This window comes from Perca flavescens, chromosome 7, assembly GCF_004354835.1.
Source record: "Perca flavescens isolate YP-PL-M2 chromosome 7, PFLA_1.0, whole genome shotgun sequence".
In the NCBI taxonomy this organism is placed as follows: Eukaryota; Metazoa; Chordata; class Actinopteri; order Perciformes; family Percidae; genus Perca; species Perca flavescens.
The window spans coordinates 7,024,358-7,045,039 of record NC_041337.1 but is presented as its reverse complement, the minus strand read 5'-3'; the positions used below and the strand labels follow the sequence as shown (position 1 = coordinate 7,045,039).

Genomic DNA, 20,682 nt, shown 5'->3' with positions numbered 1-20,682 from the left:
GTGCGTAACTGCTGCGAGCCCTGCAGGCTGAGGACATTGGACCAGACAGCAGAAGGAGGATATATCATGCAGCAGAAGATTGTGCAACACGGGCATAATGAACACGAGGATTCACGGTTTACATCTGCTCTGTTCAGTGACCCACCTTACAAGATGTTTCAGCCCCATTTTCCAGCTCCAGTTCTTCTGAGTGCAGCTCGCAGGAAAATCTCCCTGAGGGGACATCACACACAAAAACAATGAACGGAGTCGAAAAGTCAGAGACTAGTGTATGTTGATTTGCTAAAAAAGAAAAAAACTGCTGTTTTTATAAATGATTAATGTCCTTTCAGTCTAAAAGTCCTTCAAAAAAAAGGGCCCCAGTGCAAATTATTAATTACATAAATAAATTAATAAGTAGGGCTTCACTTATTGTAGCAAAACCTTATCCTGGCTTTGAAAGAACAAATTATACCACAGGTGCGATAGCTGTTGAAATGAGAAATACAAGTGCTTTATACTCAACAAACAGCATAAAGTGCTGAAAAGGACTAAGTTAACAAGAGGCTGCTAAAAAGGGATAGAAAAGAGCAGAGATTACACCAAACATGGCCAGATACGTTGGAAACCAAGAATAACATAAATATTTTTGAATGGGTGTTTGTGTCCGACTATTAACTAGGGCTGGGTGCCAAATTCAATACTATTTAGGCACCAAACAAATCGCCTCCTTAGTATCGAGTATCGAAAAATCATTCAATACCAAACTTCAACACCTTAGGAGTAAATCTCATCAGCGTCAGTGAGCCAATCAGCATGCAGCATGCTTCTACCAAGATCTAATGTTTGTGATTGGGTGTCTAACATTACACGTCGTAGAGATACGCAGGACGTTACACAGAGAAGGGGCTCAGGTAGCAGGAGCTGAAACATAAATAAAAAGATCTGTGCCGTAATGTGTAATGTTGTAATTTGTTTTTTCTTAAAACGGATTTTATAAAAGGTGATATAGAAAAAAGTATCGATCCGGAACAGGTATCGAAGTCATGGTATTGGTACATTTTTTTGGTCTTCCTTTTCTTCTTTTGACAAAGGGGGACAGTAAGTACTCACCTGTAGTCTGGTCAAAGGTGTATCCTCCTAGTCGGAGTGTGATGCTGCACCGATGGCAGGTGAAGCAGCTCCGATGGAAGAACTTGCCCTCAGCACTGATGCGCTCCAGCACATAGACCATCCGACCGCAGAAGTAACACTCCTCGCTGTTTGTCATCGGCACACCAGTACCAGGTTCAAGCTCAGGCTCAAGAGCAGCGTAGAGCGGTGTAGGACTTGGCTCAGGGGACAGAGGAGGCGCCATCGTCTGCGGGAAAAAGGCATTGAGTTAAATTCAGTAAAGCAATATTGGCAGAAATACTCAGAACAGAGAGCTTCCAACACAACTCACACTGTCCTCATCTCCCGTCATTGTTTCCCTTTCTCTTTTCTCACTTGCCAGCTTTTCCTGCAGAGAAAATAAGACAAACTATTAACTATCATATGACCCGATTATGAGAACATTCAAACTATTTCATTGACTAACTGGAAACCACTTCCCTTGAAATAGCATCTAACAATTTGTCTCAAAATAACAGACAGAGATAACAGTCATAGACAGCACAAGAACACAGACTGAAGGCCCAGACGTGAACTCCAGCCAACAAGCCAGCGTGTTCTATCCTTATCAAACATTTCTCTGTGCTGTGTAAACAGTGAACTCGCAGTCACAGTGGGCGTACCTTGCGTCTTTGCAGAGAGTTGTGCTTCAGCCTGTTCAGGAAAAAGACGGCTGACTGTGTCTGGGAGAGAGTCAGAGGCTTGGACGACGGCAGGAAGGCTGCAGAGTCTGTGGCCAACAGAAAATGAGAAAGAAAAAATGTCAGACAGGGACACACACCAAATTCAGTTCGTCCTATTATTACACTAGGCTGCAAACCTGAAGACACCTGGGCGTTATTGTAAGCCTACTTGCAGCTCTGCATACATCTGCTTAAAATATTCTGATTGTGCCTTTTTTAATGTCTTCAAGGTCCATCCTGTTATGTTGGATACTCTATCAGAAATACAGATAATCTCTTACTTGTATTTTCTGTAGCGCCACAGCAGCAGCTGAATTTAACTTGTCATGAATCCACATAAAAACTCTTCAGCTGCTGCTCCGTCTACCACTCCCATCATTTCAACATTCAGATAAGGTTACCGGAGAATGACAGCTCCCTCCTGTCGGCACATCAGTCGGGGGATCCCAAGCGGAGCAGCAGAGCATCACACACACTGAGAGCGTATATCACACCCACTTCGGCTCTTTCAGTGCCTCGAAACGTTGGGCTCACAAACTCCACATGCTACAAAGAACGTAAAAATACCTCTGCTACAAATAGCTGGAAGAAAATCCTCCCTTCAGCGCAGGAATCGTAGAACCCCCGTCAAGAGACCCTAGTCCCATCAGACCCCGATAAGCCAGGTCCACACGGTGACTGTTTGCTCTGTCTGCTGCTGCTGCTGCAGCAGCTGCTGCTGGGGTGGCTTAGTGCAGGAGAGCAGCACAACCAGTAGAGGCTGGCTCTGAGCACAGCACTAGCCACTTAAGCCAAATGAATTCTGGGTAACAGGCTCTTAAAGAGACAGCAGTGATTTGATCACTTCGCAACACCAAACACATTTCAGTGGGAAGGCACCTGATCCTTTTAGGGTGATGCTAATGCCTGTGCAGTGTCTAAGCAACCGAGTTATGTAAGATTAATGCTGCTGCCACTAATAGCTATCTTCAGAAATATATCAGAACATAAATAACATTAAATCCAACATAAAGAATGAAACATAAATAATTGCAACGGTTTTTTTCTGGCTTTTCAATTATGCCTTGACATTCTTGTTACCTTTGCAAATAACACACACTCAAAACGTTTACCTTTTGCTGGCACCGTAAAGGCACTTTGGACCTGGGTGAGGTAGAGGACCATGGACAAATTGTCAATCTGACCACTGTTGGCTAAGTCACTGGCAGACATGACAGGTGGGATACCCAGCTCCTTCTCCAAGATGCCGAAGGCCAGTTGGTTGTTGTGAACAGCACTGGACTCATCCATGGAGGACATGTCACTGTGGAGGAATTAGAAGGAAGGGATTACTCTGCAGCATAGTTACTCAAAGTGCAGGCTGCTGCGGGCCAATGGCGGCCATTAGAAACATTTTGCACAGCCCCTGCCCAAACGTGACATGAAATACATGCATTATATTTGAATCATCCGCGGTTCATCTCAATACTTTCACTTTCAATAGCCTTCGTTTAATATACTACTGCGTCAAACTGTGCCCCCCCAAACAAGCGTCTGTCAGGTTAGGAATGATGACATAACTAGTGGCAACATGTGAGTGTTGCATGAATTGTTTCGTCATCAATGCCAGTGTTTTTAGCTAAACTTAGCTATTCTGGTGGACATCTTGGCAGTTTAATGTGGATGTGAGATATGTGCATTTTCCCCTTCAATCATATGCTGCCTCCACTCAGTCATCACAACTTTGATTACTACAGTAATAACGATAGAGGGTCTTTTCACAGGAAAAGATGAATTTGACATATGTGTTCAATGTAAATACCTGATGCAAATTTCTTTAAAAAAAACAACTGTCAAATTAACACAATTAAAACAAATACATAATAAGTTGGTCAATGTCTGCAGCACAATACTGGCACTGTAAAGGAAACTCTGCATGATCTCTTTATAACAGTTATATAAGAAAACAGAATTCATCTGATTGTTACTATTTTTTTTACATTAGCTGTTTCTCTTTCTGCCATCTGGTACTCTCCTCAGACATCCACTAGCCAAAACCAGTACATTCAAACACTCCCTTATACCCTCTGCCATCTCCCTCATAAACTATTGGAGGAATAGGTACTTAAGTGCATAATGTTTGTTATAATTGTTTTTCCCCCCTGTGTATTTATTGTATTTTGGTCTTAGTATAGTATTTATGTGCCCTGTGTTTTATGTGTGCTAAATGTATGCATCCCACTGCTGCATAACCAATTGCCCCACTGGGGACAAATAAAGTTATGGTTTGATTGATAAATAAATATACAACATCTTACAAATCAGATGAAAACCAAGCTAATGCCAGGAGAGCGACTCACATGAGCTGAGGTCTGAAGTGGTGGATCAGAGCACACAGAGCCAGCCCGGACCTCCAGGATTGGGAAAAATCTTCTACATTCACATTCTCATAACCCGAAGTGTGTTTCTGGCACCATTTCAACAACTCTTCAAAACCACTGACTGAATCTGAGGGCAACAAACAAACACAATTCATCAGACAATGCTCCACAGCGGTGTGGTTTCACAGCCATACAAAAACCATTCCTCTGGGATATGTTAATATGGTGTGAGTGAATGGTTAGTATTTTTAATGATGTGTCAATGTTGATCACAAAGTGCTCTTCCCATTGATTCCATATAGCTGAATATAACCGTCACGCAGGCCTTTAGTGCCTGCACGACGGGGAGAAGCTGACCTTGACGCATGTGAGACAACCGGTTCTTCTGTTTCTTGTTTGATGGGGTTGATTTATCAACATCATACAGGTGCTGCACCTGAATAAAGTGACAGGTAGATTAGTCAAAACACTGACTAAAGTAACCAGTTTTAATACAAATCCATAAATCACCTAATCCTGAAGACAACCGTTTATAATTAGAGCAGTTTCACATTAAACTCAGGTCAATACTTAGAATACCATTGCTTTCTTGAGACTGTGTGTACTAGACCGTAATCTGCAACCTTGATTAACCTCCATGATGATCACAGTGACCTCGGATTCAAATCTCTGTTGAGTAAATAAAGGATAACAGTCCTGACCTGGTTGGGCTGGATGGAAGAGAAGTCGACTCTCTTGTAGCGCGTTTTGGGGTCGATGCTGTAACCAGCATAGTTTTTGCTGGTGTTTTCTGGTGTGGTCTGGGACAGGAGCTGGTAGATACTCTCTCTGTACATTTGGGAAGAAAGAAAAAAAACAAAACATTTAGGAGTCATTTAGAGCCAAGCACAGCCTCCAAATCAACTAACGGATGGGAACACAGAGATGCATTGAGATTGTAACAGGAACAAGGAACTACTGTTAACACTGATAAAGGGAAGAGTGTGATGATGTAACTGGCTGAGTTCAGAGATCACTTAACCGTACACGTTTGACTATGCGCTAGATGACCAGAAACAAAACTCTTCAAAAAATAACCATAAGTGAAAAATGACCATTGTTTGTAGTTGAAAATAACCAGGGTTGTTCTCGACACTTTATTCTGTATTCTCATCATCACAACCGATTGCGTTTTCAGATTTCGTAACTTTAAAGTCTTAGAATTGGCACATGTAATGGGCAAACAAGCCTTCTGTCAAACACAGGAAGGCTTATTGTTTTATTCTTGTCACATCAAGGAACCATGCTAAAATCATTTTTATACCTCTGCAATAAAAAAAAAAATCCTTAATATCGTACTAATAGTAGATTTAAATTAAATTTGCAAACAGAAAAATATGGCATGTAGTGAAGAAACAGGAAGTAGCAGCATCATTACTAAGGAAGTAAAGATCAAATGTGATTGTCTGTATTGTGTGCTGCTTAGCAGTTTTATGAAATCGGCTCACCGCTCAGCCAGGACCTTGAGATGTGGGACCCCCATGCCCCAGCTTCTTACCATCCACGCCGTGTCAAAAGAAGCTAGAAAACCACGGGCAATACCTGTACCCAGAGGCCAGAAAGGCTGCAGAGAACAGAGCACAACAACTCATTGTAGCACATTAACGTCATCTTTCTATTGAGGGCATGTCACTTATTAAAACTTATGGGACTGAAAAAGAAACAGTCGCCAGCTTTTTTAATGCAAACTTTACAGAAGAGCTTATTAAACTTCCAAACATTCATCATCTTTATGTAAACAATACCAAGGGTCACAGCCAGTAGTTAGATGCAGTGGTGCTTTAAGGAAAACGCTAAGATCAGAATACAGACATGTTTACAATGACTTACATGCTGATGTTCAGCAAATATAATGTTTACCATGTTCACCATCTTAGTTTAGGATAACAGCATGCTAACATCTGCTAATTAGCACTAAAAGTACAGCTGAGGCTGATGGGAATGGCATTAGATTTGCAGGTCATAAACCAAAGTATTGGACAAATTAAAATCTTCGCGTAATAATAGCGGCAATCAAAAACGCTATTACAATGTATCCTGAGGGGGACATGAATGGCTGTTACAATTACCAAATTTCATGGCAATCTACTAAAAAGCTGTCAAGATATTTGACTCAAAACCTCAAATGTGAACCTCATGGTCGTGCAAGAAAAGTTAGTGAATCACCCAATTTAATACATTGCCATCATGAATGTTTTTGCAACATTTTCTGCCAGTTTATCATGTAGATGTTGAGATATTTCACTGGATGAAAAGTCAGGGATTCATCCTCTGGGGACCATGAATGTACAGTATATGTATTCAAAGTGATGGACTGATCAACCAATATCACCATCCCTTTAGCCATGACGCTAGGGTGGCCTAAAAATGTGAACTAGGGGACATTTGCTCCAGATTACAGAAAACATTGCCCCCTACCTCCACAAGGCAATCTCCAACCAGACACATCAACAATTTCTTCCCTCTCCTCTCCCTGACCAGAGAGGCATGCTCAGCGCGTTGCATGCAGGTGAAGTCGAACATGGCCACGTCTGGCCGGCCCGCATGGTTCTGAGCAAACTGCAGGTCAGGCAGTTTGCCACCGGTTGAGAAGTAGGCAGCATCGTGGGCATAGCGGTACAACGCCTCGTGATCAACATTTGCAGGAGCCAGCAGCTCCTCTGCATCGCTGTAGTCCTGCAAAAGAGAGGGATGAGTCATGGCACCTTTTTTTCTGATTCTGAGTGACATCTCTCTTATACTTGGTTTACTGCTTTAGCTAATGGGGAAGGGCTGCAGAGAAAGAGTAGATAATTGGCAGTTTATCTCTTCACACTGAAGCACCTGCATGGCCGTTTCATCCATCTGGTTTGTTTCTTTTTCTTTACTGGCCAGAGATGCAGCCGGTGCCAATACAAGTCACACTTTTTCTTGGTAATGGATGCGTTGTTCTCACCTGTTTAATGACCCCCTTCTTCAGCAAGCTCTTCTTCTTGGCAGTCATGACAAAGTAGTGGGTGTCGTCTTTGTAGTAGACAATGTTCTCCAGATCAATATCTGGAATGGAAAATGGAGAGAGAGAGCATTGTGGGCTTCGAGAGAAAGAGAGACCGGTGTAAGAGAACAAGAGAATCCGGAGGGTTGACTTAACAAACATTTGTTCACATCATTAGCTGGCTAACTTGTGTTTTTCTGCTGGTTTTACTAGAATGCGGGGGAGCAAATGGAGACACAGGGAGGTCAGAGTGAATAAAAAAAAAAGCAATACAACTGGGTGCAATCAGGGTTTTAAAGGTGACGCACATAATTCCTGCAAGGTTTGCTCAAAATCGAGGTGCAGAGTAGTTCAGAAAGGAAGGGTGGATTTCATCACGGTTTACGCTGTCACAGCAAATTAACTGAAGATTGGAACGCAGATCAACAGCCTCACAACCTTTTTCACACTTCACATTGAACCCGACCTGACAGTGTGAACGTTCATTTCATGCCTGAGGGTTGTGGACAGGAAAACAAAATGAAAATAAAAGGGCTGATATGCGTATTAGAAAGGTTATGGGTTAGTGACTATGTTCTCACTTGGTGCATGCCGTGGTATAAAATAAAATTAACCCAAAGCATCTGATTTCCTCCTTTCTTGCCAAAATATTTTAAACAGTTAGTTAAAATAGAGCACACGGTTGTTTCATTGAGAGATGTCCTCTTCCATTTAGCCGAATAGGATTGTATGGATTCCTACCCGTCTCAGTAAGCAGCTCTTGGAAGAACTTCTGGTTGTAGATGCGGGCCACGCCGCTGATCTCTGCTACTTGGGCCTCCGCAGCCGTGTGTCTGTTGATGAAGTTGGTCGTGATGCCGATAGCCAGCTTGCCTCTTAGTTCCTTATGTTTAAAACCTAAAAGTTTGGAAAAGAGGAAACCCTGAACGGCTGATGAAAGCTCACTTGTTGAATGTGGCTGCCAGAGGAAGGAATGTCTAACTACAGTTGTTCAATCCCGAATGCAACAGTAGGAACAGAAGGGGTTCAAGAGTGGGTACATGTGTGTTTGTCTCACCATCAGGGACAAACCTGCCTCCTCCAGCAGAGATGAAGACGTCAAACTGGAAGGTTGTAGCAGGATGAGACCCAGGATGCAGCTTGGCCATCCAACCTGTCACAAACACATCAAACTTTGATAATAACTGCACTGCTTTACATACTGCTGGTTCATTTAACAATGGATGATGGCGTACTGGGCAAAACTAGCAGGGAAGAGTGGTAGCTGATTGGCAAATGTTAAGTACCGTTATCTCCTGTGGGCTCAATCAAGCCCTGAAACTCCACTCCGGTGTGCACCTCCACCCCGAGGAGAAGTGACACTTTCAATAGAATCAACTGCAGCTGACGGATGCCTGAAAACACACATGTATATTTAATTGGAAATGTGTGTGTGAGATATTCAAGATATTTAACATATAGTCATGCAAACAGAAAGTGAATGAGAGCTAAGGCTGCCAAACTAATGATTATTTTCAATACTGATTTATTAAATAAACAACCAACAATTGAATTATCAGTGTCAGAAAACAACAAAAGTGAATCTCAGATTTGAGAAGCCATTTTAGTTGACGATCGACAAAGTATTAATCAATTATCACAAATAATGTTGATTTTGGCAAAGTTAATAGATTTGATACAAATCCAAAAGAGTACTACTACTCCTACTACTAATAATGCATCTCCCTCAGGAGCTACAAAAGGCTTTATACGACTTTTTTCACATGCAGTAGTCTTGTGTTGATGTGTAAAACTGGTGAAGTTCCCCTTCAAGTGTGTCACAATTAATACAATTAATAAAAACTATTGATTCAAAAAGTACAGGAACTTTATGAGATGTAGTAGATCACATAGATCCCTGTAATTACCCTGTTAATGCCATAAGGTTATTCAGCACATTTCATACTATTTACTTACATGCTAAATATTATTTCATTACCGTTCTACTTTCCAATAACACTGCTTTGTCACACCCTTCAGCATCTGATACAGATGCACAAGACACCTATAGGAGACCTCTGCTGTGTGCTGGTGGTCGTGTGTCTGTTTAACTGACAAGTGTGGGTTTGTTCATTTGTGCTTTTGAACGTAATCATACCTAACGTACCCTTTCATAAGATAATCATTTCAGCACTAATGGGAGCATTGCAAAACAGCAGCAGACCTGGGCCACAGTACAGGACAGTCCATTCGGTCATTAGTCACTCACAGATGTGATCCAGAGACCCAGTGCAGAATCTGCCGTAGAACTTCTTGGCTCCGAGCCCGCAGAGGTCACAAATGGTGAAGGGCCACAGGTGGAGTACATTGTTCCTGGAGAAAGAATCTCTCTTCTCCAACACCACCACCTGAGCCCCCAGCAGGGACAGTTCGATGGCCGTTCTCAGCCCGCATGGCCCAGCTCCCAACACAAGACACTTAGGGAGAGACAGACAGCCAGCATGGATGATATAATGCCAATCTTAGAATGAGGAAGTACTGTTTGTATGCCTCTGCAGGGCAGTCCGTGCAAAGTTAAAAATGATGATCGGGTTTCATTAAAGGTCCCATGACATGGTGCTTTTTGGATGCTTTTATATAGACCTTAGTGGTCCCCTAATACTGTATGTGAAGTCGCTTTCCCGAAATTCAGCCTGGGTGCAGAATTACAGCCACTATAGCCAGTTCTACAATGAGTTTTCCTTAGTATGTGCCATTCTGTGTCTGTAGCTTTAAATGCTATTGAGGAGGTGGAGGGTGGTGGTGTGGCTTGACCAACTGCCATGCTTTGCTTGTTTGCAAGCCATGACGTCTCTCTCTCTCTTTCTTATCGGCGGGCCAAATTCTCTAGGCGGGCAAAGCAGAGAAAGGTGAGGTAACCTTTAACCTTAAGATTCCAGATCGGCCCATCTGAGCTTTCATTTTCTTAAAGGCAGAGCAGGATACCCAGGGTTTGGTTTACACCTATCGCCATTTCTAGCCACTGGGGGACCATAGGAGGGCTGGGGGAACGCATATTAATGTTAAAAATCCTCATAAAGTGAAATGTTCATGCCATGGGACCTTTAAAGTCCCCTGTTTTGATTGGTTTTAAACTTCACGCTAAAACACTGTGTGTATCACAGCACACAAATGATGTAGCCCCCTTGATGAGCCAATCTGTATGATTTTAAAATAGCTTGAAAGGACCATTGACAAGGTTGGTCAAGTCTTGCATTGCCAGACCTTCCTCCATATTTAAATCAGATAATTATCTAATATACAGTAAGAGGTTTTCAGTGTTTCACCAGAATTCAGAAAGCATTAAAAAAAGAGCACTCAGATCATGAGTCAAAAGTCACCATTTTAGTGGTGGGTGAAATTCCATGTAGGCTATGTAGTACATTCAAGAAATGAATTCATTTACACAACGGCACAATACAAAATACAACACTGAACCTAATTCAAAGCCAGTGTAGTGTATGTCTAATAAAACAAATTCTCAAAGTAAAATATGCATATACAAGAAAAAAAAAAAAGCCAGCTACATCCACATCCAAAATACAGCAAAAAAAAAAAAAGAGTCACTGGTTGCCACTACCTTGTTTTTAATGCAGGCTTTTCCTTGCTTGTAATCTGGGTGAGATGCCCTTTTGTCCAGCTTCGTCCACAGGGCTTTGGCCTTCCAGTAGTTCAGTCTTTCCTTTAATGTGACGTAGAAGCTCCTGAAATCCTTAGGATTGATGTCCAGTTGCCTGCAGAGCGCAGCAAAGTGGTGCTTCACATCCTTACAAGTCTGGGCTTGGACGAAGAGATTGAATGTAGCATGTGAAGGATTGACAGGCTCCTGGCTCGCCATGGTGGCGGATGATGGCTGACCCGGTCCTTTGGTCACTGGGTTTCTGGTCAACTGTGAAAGAGTGGGGTTGTACAATGGTTTTAGAACTTCCTACCAGGAAATAACTGTGCCATAAGGGGATAGGTTTACTGTTAATGATCAAAGGGGTTACAAAGTCTTGTTGTTAACATTAGGTGGTCCAGTCTTCTTGCTTCTGTGCTAGGGGAAGTCTCCTCTTAATACTCTGCTAATTATAGTCCAGATGTCAATGCGTAGGACTTCTTTATCGCCTTGTTTGCTTAGTCATTACTAACTTCCTCATTGTGGTTTCTGTGGCTTAATTTATCTTTACGAGTGATGTGAACAGAACCCAGAGCAGATGCGTCATTCTCACACACTGCCTCAAGATGCGTTTAGTGCGTTAGTTTCAGTACACAGTTTAAATGAAGCCTATGGCTAAAACACATAGTGAGAATGTAACTTTTTCCATATGTCTGGACTGGAATAACTGTTTCACATCAACCAAACAAGAGGTTACCTCGGGCTGGGTGATACGGTTGAAATGAATATTGCACGATGGCAAGTGTCTGCAGTTCAGAGTAATGAAGCGTCATGTATTATTTAGACAAAGCTAACACAAGTAGGGCAGCCGGCAACTGAGGATTATTTTCAGAGATTCGGTTTGGCCTATAAAACTAGGGCTGCTGGATTATGGAAGAAAAAAAAAAAAAAAAAAAAAAATCACAATTATTTTGGTCAATGTTCAAATTGCGATTAGTTAACACGGTGACTCATTGACTTTTGGAATGATGTTGCATTTATTAAAACTTAAAAAAACAGTCAAACAAATCAGTGAAAACACCTTGAACTGTGAAAATTCCCTTAATACGTTTCCAGTTGAACCTTGTGAATTTCCATTTAAATAAATAACGTGAAAAATATATTCAGATGTTGGTTAGTGAGTTTAGCCGCCGGGAGAGGCGAACGTGTGCGTGTCATTCAGCACGCAAGACAAAATAAGAGTTTACTTGCCAAACGGATGTGCAAAATATTCTGGAGCAACAGAATTTTGTAAACCCTAATGCTACATGCAGTTATGTTGTTAGTACAGTAGAATTCTAGACACAACCTTAGAAAGACATAAAGCATGAATGTTCTCAAGGTATTACATTTGAACTTTCTCATTATTAGAAACATTTGGTGTGCAACATTTACTTTAGGTGGGTTATTTTCAGGAACTAGTGGCACCTCAGGCAGCATGCTAATCTTTTTACGTAAATATCATACTAAAACAATAAAAGCACGGTTTATCCCTTGTGTTGACTTTGGGTCACATTGACCCGTTTTCAATTTTTGTTTTATGTCAGAAAATATGGGACGTAGAAATAAGTGCTGAAAATGTGTAGAAGAAAAATTGAACAATTTAAAACGTTGGAAAAAGCAAAAACAAACTGTGAAAAAAAGGCGTCAAAAACGTTGAGAAAAAAAGGTTGACGGGAAGACAACACAAGGGTCCTACAGCACACATCCACCGAATCTTAACACTTTTCTAGCAGCAGCATGAAATGCTGAAACATGCACGCAGTACAGTGTGTGTTAAGTTTGTTGTGGCTGACATTTCCTGTAACTAACAGTCACACACACATCACTTCCTGGTGATAACATCCACCTCACATCATTACCCTCTGCTGCTACAGTAAATCTGCAGCCTCTGCCCTCCACCTGAGAAACAGTCTATAATTACAGACACAGGCCACTGTAACATGTGTGTGCATGACTGTGCTTGTAAAACAAGATGGTACCTGCATTTAAGATGCTATTAAGACCAACATTCCTCCCCCACATAGTTTTAAACTGCTGAGTGTCTGTAGTAGACATATTCACTGTAAAAGAACACCATGATGAAACAGCTTTTGAACAAACCTCACACAAAGATTAAAATAGTCTGTCTTCCTGATTGCATTACCGCCTTTCACTTTGCTGCGTATGGTTCCAATTACTCAAACAAGTTATTATCTACAATAAATCGAAGACAAGCAATGCTTTGTGGAGACCCAAATGATACTATGCCAACACAGAGGCTTCAACATGAAACTATAGCTCAGGTAAACATAATCCAGCATCCAGAGGCATTTAAAATGTTAAGTTTTTTGGGGGGGCATTTCTAAGGCCTTTATTTTTATAGGACAGCTGAAGACATGAAAGGGGAGAGAGAGATGGAATGCAGCAAAGGGTCGCAGGTCGGAGTCGAACCCACGGCTGCTGCGTCGAGGAGTAAACTAGAGATATAGTAAATAATATATATATATATATATATATATATATATATATATATATATATATATATATATATATATATATATATATGCACATGCTCTACCAGGTGAGCTACCCAGGTCCCCAAATGTTAATCATCAAACATCCGATCTTCGGTTTCTCTTTTCATTCATTGTAATGTGGGCACTCTAAGTAAATAATCTTCCTGTCGTGTACAGTGTATTACCTTTGGTCTGAAATGATTAATCAATGTTGAATCAAGGTGAAAGTCTACTAGCAGGCTGCTTATAGAGCCTGTGTTCTGCCAGAGCAAGAACATTTTAAAGCAAGAATTAAATGGCCTGTGAAGACAAGACAACCTGTCAAAACTAAAAATAACTCGGAAAATCATCTTTTATCTAATTCTCAAGGAGGCTGCTGCTGTATTTATAATCTGTTCTGATGCTAGTGCACACTTTTCAAGCTGGTTAGAAACAGAAGATATAGCACAAACACAGAAGCACAAATTAGCGTGGTTAAAGTCACCTTTTGTGACACTGCTAAATATAGTGGATGTGGATGGTGGTCATGCTGAGTGAAGTGTCATCTGTGGCAAAGCTAGACACACACACATGCGCACACACATACACACAGTCATCATCATCATCTGACTTGTGTTAAGCAATTCCTACGAAAGAGACAAGTTTTAGCAGGAATGCTGTAGACAAGATGAGACAGAATAAACCAGGATTTAAAAGGTGAACTGACCTATTTGTCCTCGTAGCCATGGAATTGGATTATATTGGATTGACCCACCTTATTAGGCTACATGTGTAAGCTCTGCACACTGTGTCTGGCAACGCTGTGTGTTATCAGGATGTTGGATCAAACACAGATCTCCATCCTGCCAGGATTGGGAAAGGAAAAAACAAAACAGAAGGGAGGATGAGAGGAATGGATAGAGATAGAGAGACAGAGAGAGAGAGAGAGAGAGAGAGAAAGAAAGGAAACAAAATAAAAAAAAACATATAATTTCCTGCATTTATCTGGTTACAACAGACGTCCACGGTTTGTAGAGTGACATTGAAACATAACCTTTCAAATGTAAGACCTCACAATGATAGGAAGCTCATAAATGAACAGCAAGGTATGGCACTGAATGTGACTTGCTATGCAAGAGCAGGTTCCAGTCACAGCACGTTACCAAGTGGCTAGCAGCCAGATTTAAAGCTACGAGAGCGTTGACACAGAACATATGGTTTACATAGAGCTATATCAACACCATTCATTCATTCGTGTATTTTGTAGTGGGAGTGAGCCACAAAAGTTACACTAAATATCACCAAAAAGCATCAGCACATCGTTAGGTTTACCGAAACCCGACGGTAAACTTTTTGAAATTACAAGACAACTTAAGTATTACAAGTAACACAAAAAAAGTCACCCCATACAATGAAAGAAAATGAACGATACAAAAAAATATATATATTCCAAGTCAAATGAGCAGCGTCGAATCATAAAAAGCGTCGCAAAAAAGTTACATTACCAGCTTTAAAGTCGCGTCCGTGGAACTGCGTCGCCTGGGTAGTTACCATGTTTGTTTTCTTTGTTTACAGGTAGCTCGCTCACCTGCGACTCGCGCTCATGCTGCACGAGTGGAGCCTCTTCCGGGACCTTCTGGTACGGCTCCAGACCAAACTGCCACGGCGCGAGCACCAGCGCACGTCACGACTAGGTGGGGTGTATATAATAAAAATGATGTGGCGGTCCTGAGGGCATTATAACGTATGAGTCAGTGATACACATGAATGATATCTATTCTTCAATTATATAATAATAACAATAATAATAATTTTTTTTTCTTTTTTACACAATTGTAAAAAGTATTTCAGTACACCCTTTTGTTTGGTTGACTGTGGCATAATTACTGCACACAGATCACAACTGCTTTATGTGGAAAAGACAATAATAATATATAATAATAACAATACATTGTACATCGCATACTCTTTTTATTGATTACTGTGAACCTTTGCACATCCCTTGGAATATATCCCTGCACATCCTGCCTATATGTACTGTACATATTTTCATTTTATACATTTTTAAAATTTATATTGTATTTTTTTCCTTCTTCTAGTCTATAATGATGTTTCTTGTCTATGCACCTATGCACCAATACACCAAAGTGAATTTATTGTATATGTAAACCTACTTGGAAATAAACAACAACAATAATAATATCAATACGAAAACCCATTGTATTCAACCATGTTTAACAGATGAGGTCTCGGAGACCCCAAACTAAACTAATGCGTAATTTATTGTATCTGACTTCCGAAACATTTCATCAGCTCAAAATCATATCTATGAGCAATTCTCATGGGAAAAGTCCTGAGGTAAAGATGGGATGAAACCCAAACAGCAATAGGATTAAACAGTTCTGAGGTACTTGTACATTACCTGACTATTCCCGTTTTATGCTACTTTGTACTTCTACTCCACATTTCAGAGGTACATATTGTATTTTTTACTTTATGTGACAGCTATGCTTAGAGTTTACTCTGCAGATGGAGATTTTACATACAAAACATGTAATCAGAGAAAAACAGAAAACCAACGAAAAGCCTACAGATTAAACTACCCAAATTATACAAAGTAGTTGAAATTAGCTCCATGAAAAAGCTGTTAACGCATAATGTTAATGCATCAATAATAATAATCAATTCATATAATGTAATAATATAACACAGACATGTGTCTGCCTCACAAGTAGTTGTACATTTTGCTGATATACTTTGTGGTATTGCTACTTCTACTTGGGTAAAAATATTTGAGTACTTCCAGGACAGTGTTACAATCTGATTTGCAAACATGAGTACATATAAATACAATATTTCATGTAATGTATGTAAAATAAGAATGTTCTATGAGCTGTGGACACAATCACGGGCAGTGTCTCAATACTACACAGTTGATAAAAAATGACTACAATTTTTTCATGGATTTTTTTCCGATGTTCATATCACTATAAACACATTGACTTTCTGCATTTAAAAACAACATAGTATTCCTACTTAAATGGAGTTATGCTGTAATAATTGCAAAGCCACTTTCAACAAATTGTGTTCACAATATTCACGATCACAATCACCTTTATTGAGGCAACGGACAACTGAAAGTAAAAAGCAGGTCAATTATTGGTTATGACCTTTGATCACAGACTTCTGATTCACTTCAAATACAAACTCAGTCAGCTGTTCCTGATTATGGAGACCAAATTGATTCAAACACCATAGGATACGGTCTGAAATATACAAATTTTATTCAAACGTTCATACTTTCAAATTTGAACAAGATTCAGTAGGATTTAACAAAGAGCTATGAATCTGAAAATCCCCATTGGAAACAGTAGAAAAGAGTATATATATATATATATATATATATATATATATATATATATAGGAATATCACAGATTTAAAAAAATATCTGCATAGCCAGAAAGAATACCCACAGAACCCGAAAGGAAATGTCCTTGGCTTGTGAGCAAGGCTGCATCCAATATGATCTTTTTCGTGCACTTTTTGCTCATGGAGGATCCAATGAGACAAAGAAGGGGACAATGCCAGACAGCCCGACTACACCCATGCAGGTTAAATGCATTAATTGTGACATAACCCATGTCCACAGGACACAGTGGATTTTACACGGAGATCAAACGTGGTGGCACGCACACCCCTCTTCTGTATGGAGTTATGTAATCATAATGAGTAGTGCTTCATGAACAACAAGCTGGAGACATCAATCAAACCAACACACACACACACACACACACACACACACACACACACACACACACACACACACACACACACACACACACACACACACACACACACACACACACACACACACACACACAGTTTCACTATCTATGTGGGAACCAGTCATTGACATAATGCATTCCCTAGCCCCTTACCCTAACCTTAACCCTTACTCTCATCCTAAAAATAACCTAATTCTATCCCTAATCCTAAAACCAAGTCTTAAACCTCAAACAGCCCTTTAAAGTTGTGGGGTCCAGCATTTTGGCCCCACAAAGCTGTCGGGACCCCACAAGTATACTGTATTCCTGGTTTTTGGACCCCACAAATATAGTTAAACGAGAACACACACACACGTATACTGTATTCCTGGTTTTTGGACCCCACAAATATAGTTAAACGAGAAAAAAAACACACACACACACAAGTATACTGTATTCCTGGTTTTTGGACCCCACAAATATAGCTAAACGAGAACACACACACACACACACACACACACACACACACACACACACACACACACACACACACACACACACACACACACACACACACACACACACACACACACACACACACACACACACACAGATTGTATTATGGGAAGGAGTAATGCTGCTAGATGATCAGTCAGGGGATACGGAGCAGTTCTCCACACCAATTCAAGTCATACTGAAAATGTACAAAAATACGTGAACAGAAACAACATACTTGTAATGTGAAAGCGTTTCTTTAACATATATTGTTATTGTCAGAGGTTATTCAACCCATAAAAGTACCATAAACGTTAACGTTTGAACAATGGGCAAACTAAACAATTGGGTTATTTTAAAAGGAATAAATTATAAAAGGTGATATATACAATAAGGATATTTACAATTACGATTCAAGATGCCAATTGATTTGCTATGCATGATGTATGCATATGGGAATGGCGTTCTGGTCTGCCTCCTGCAGGCTGAAGGAAGGCATAGCCATACTCTGCACAGGGTCGCTTTGTTGCTCATTTGAGCAGCACAGAAAACGGAATATCTCCAGTGTGCGATTGTGCACAAAGATGCACTAATTGGGGACATACTGAGGTTGATAAAAGATAGAAATTTGCATATTAATGAAGGTTAGAACTGAAAGGAGACAAGAAGATTCCCCCGATTTTAATTTGAATGCTTGAAAACAAATTGGCACCTTGAAACCGGTCTCTGGTGAGCCGGTTGGTACAGTACACAGGCGCGGGATCCCAAAAAACAGTGGATTATCTTTTAAGAAGAAGAACTGCTTACACAACTCAAACTTCATTGTAAGAAAAGTAGAGTAGTAAAATACACGTTTACACAGTAGAAGAGAGTACAAAAGGGACTTTCATTGGCATGAAAATTCCTTGCAGCAGAATTCTAGTCTTCTCCATCTCCATCCTGAGATGACTGTTACTGATCAGTAGCCATTTGTTTGTAAGAAAAGTCAACAATTAGAAAATAGAGACAGACTCTGCATCTTCTCCTCTTTGAGTTGAGCTGTATATATATATTGGTCACAGCAATAAACCAATTTGTCCTATTGGCACGTGAGACTACACACTCCGATGACAATCACGGGCGTTAGTCTCGTACTAAAATCTCACAGTGGTGAAACGCTAGCCGAAATGTTGTACAGGGGAAGCATGACTGTAAAATAAAAATCTTTTTAACTGAACACATTCCAGTTGATCCTGGTCTAATAACGAAAATAAAGCCCGAAATATCCTGGCAAATTATTGTATGTCCCAAATAGTTACTTGTCGAGTGGCAAAATGGAAGACGGGCTCCGAGCATGTGCGCTTCCCAAAGAAAATGTAGTAAAAATAGACATCCTGAAGTGGTGCTTTCAGCAGGGCAACACTTCTATTCTCTGGACTCCCATGTTGGACCCATCTGCAGTAATTTACATAGTCATAGTCTGGGGTCAATTGCAGTGTTGAAAAGTGCATGGGAAATGTGTATCATTAGGGCCCCCTTTACAAACACTACAAAGGTAGAAAACCCGGCTTGGGTGTGTAGGGGGTTGATTTCACTGACAAGACAAAATAACACAGTACTGTATGATAAACCCTAAAATAATACCACAGTTTAGTCTTTTACTTTGACAAATATTGCCTCAGAGCTGCTGACACGTTGGAGAGCATGACAATGACTTTGGAAAGAGGCAGGAACTGAAATTTTGCAGATTGGTCGGATCAGATGTCCCACTGATACTCCTCAGAGTTACTGACTGTACCCAGAATGCAGTCGGCTTTCTGCCCCGTTATACTGTACACACGTAACCCTCACACATACCATGTCCATGCACTCCGTATTAGATGCGCATGCTCAGTTTTGCACATGCATGACGCATGCACATTTCCACGTGCAGCCCAGTTACAGGTTCTCTCCCGGCTGGTACTGAGGCTCCGTGGAGGTGAAGTAATCCTCCAGGAAGCCCTGCAGGTACTCAAAGGTGGGCCTCTCCTCTGGCTCTTTCCTCCAGCAGGTCAGCATCAGCTCATGCATGGATTCAGGGCACTCTGCTGGGCACGGCATCCTGTAGCCCCGCTCCACCTGGTCCAACACCTCCCGGTTCACCATACCTGGGAGAGCAAAGGTATGATGTTAGTCACACATAATCACACTTTCAATCATACGCTTGCGTATGACCACCAGACCCAAATGGAATCTTTTGAATTTTTCAAATCTTTTGAATTTTAAAAAGATTATTAAGATTATTTTTGGGCATTTGTTTTACAGCGCCGCTGTGGTAAGGACTGAGCCTTGGTACATGGGGCGCACACTTAACGAGGTGAGCTACCAGGGCGCCCCAAAATCAGCAGAATTCAGTTTTTCTGCTTGGGTAAAAGATATTTTAACATTCTCGTGGAATATTATGCTAAATTCCGCGTCTGTAGATTCCATAAGGCACTGCTTATGACTAATAGGCCTATGTCATGCAACAATTGAAGACCGGAAGAACGTCTCTGAGTGAGGATACAGCTCTTCCGGTTAGCTTTTTACAATGGCGGAGCCCGATAGATACTGCTGGACCAAGTCTCTTCGCTCGGACATTTTGAAAACGGCAAAAAAAATTGGCAAAAGGTACAAGACCGTGTACAGTTTGCAGTTTTGCGGGCACGGTAAACGTTTCGCTGGCAACAGCGAGTTGGACCAATCAGAGACGTTGCTGTCATGCTAAGGATTGTGGGTAGTGTAGTTTTTCTCCAGAAGATCGCAGATAAAATATGTTTTTCTTAAAACAAGGTTGATTTCATACAGACTTCTGGCTTCTACAGGAGCAGAAACTTTCGTTACACAACCATGTAGCTCGTGGTCAGTCTACCTCGGATGGTTTAGAGATTATGGCTGATAATCTAAAGCCTTATGGAGAAAGGGACTGTTGACCGGAAGTTCTGATTCCCTACTCCGCGTTCCGGAAGCAGGAAGTGTGACATAGGCCTATAGACTCCGAGTCATGAATCTTGATGCTGTTGGACTGGTGGAACATGTAGGTAAAAGCACTATGCACTCGACCTAAAATACACAGGTTGATCTCTCAGACTGAAAAATGTCCAAA

At 40.9% G+C, this 20,682-nt stretch overlaps 2 protein-coding genes across 8 annotated transcripts in view; both read right to left on the bottom strand.

The window, feature by feature from the left end:
- mical1 (microtubule associated monooxygenase, calponin and LIM domain containing 1) overlaps nt 1-14,989 on the bottom strand; it is a 28,151-nt gene extending 13,162 nt beyond the window's left edge. The window contains exons 1-19 of one of the 4 annotated variants that reach the window (XM_028583299.1): nt 14,825-14,983; nt 14,047-14,182; nt 13,825-13,896; nt 10,786-11,094; nt 9,436-9,643; nt 8,474-8,581; nt 8,245-8,340; nt 7,929-8,084; nt 7,149-7,249; nt 6,632-6,889; nt 5,662-5,777; nt 4,876-5,002; nt 4,532-4,610; nt 4,154-4,301; nt 2,927-3,117; nt 1,755-1,861; nt 1,424-1,480; nt 1,093-1,339; nt 146-213 (exon numbers count right to left, since the gene is read on the bottom strand). In XM_028583299.1, the coding sequence (XP_028439100.1) occupies nt 146-213; nt 1,093-1,339; nt 1,424-1,480; nt 1,755-1,861; nt 2,927-3,117; nt 4,154-4,301; nt 4,532-4,610; nt 4,876-5,002; nt 5,662-5,777; nt 6,632-6,889; nt 7,149-7,249; nt 7,929-8,084; nt 8,245-8,340; nt 8,474-8,581; nt 9,436-9,643; nt 10,786-11,043 (2,325 nt within the window). In that variant the 5' untranslated portion in view covers nt 11,044-11,094; nt 13,825-13,896; nt 14,047-14,182; nt 14,825-14,983. Of the gene's footprint in view, nt 1-145; nt 214-1,092; nt 1,340-1,423; nt 1,481-1,754; nt 1,862-2,926; nt 3,118-4,153; nt 4,302-4,531; nt 4,611-4,875; nt 5,003-5,661; nt 5,778-6,631; nt 6,890-7,148; nt 7,250-7,928; nt 8,085-8,244; nt 8,341-8,473; nt 8,582-9,435; nt 9,644-10,785; nt 11,095-13,824; nt 13,897-14,046; nt 14,183-14,824 lie in introns of all 4 variants that reach the window. The other 3 variants (XM_028583300.1, XM_028583297.1, XM_028583298.1) reach the window with 3 other exon arrangements.
- A 3,229-nt stretch (nt 14,990-18,218) lies between these two features.
- src (v-src avian sarcoma (Schmidt-Ruppin A-2) viral oncogene homolog) overlaps nt 18,219-20,682 on the bottom strand; it is a 42,794-nt gene continuing 40,330 nt past the window's right edge. For all 4 annotated transcript variants that reach the window (XM_028582247.1, XM_028582249.1, XM_028582250.1 and 1 more), the window contains one exon: nt 18,219-19,705. In XM_028582247.1, coding sequence (XP_028438048.1) covers nt 19,497-19,705 — 209 coding nt within the window. In that variant the 3' untranslated portion in view covers nt 18,219-19,496. The remainder of the gene's footprint in view (nt 19,706-20,682) is intronic.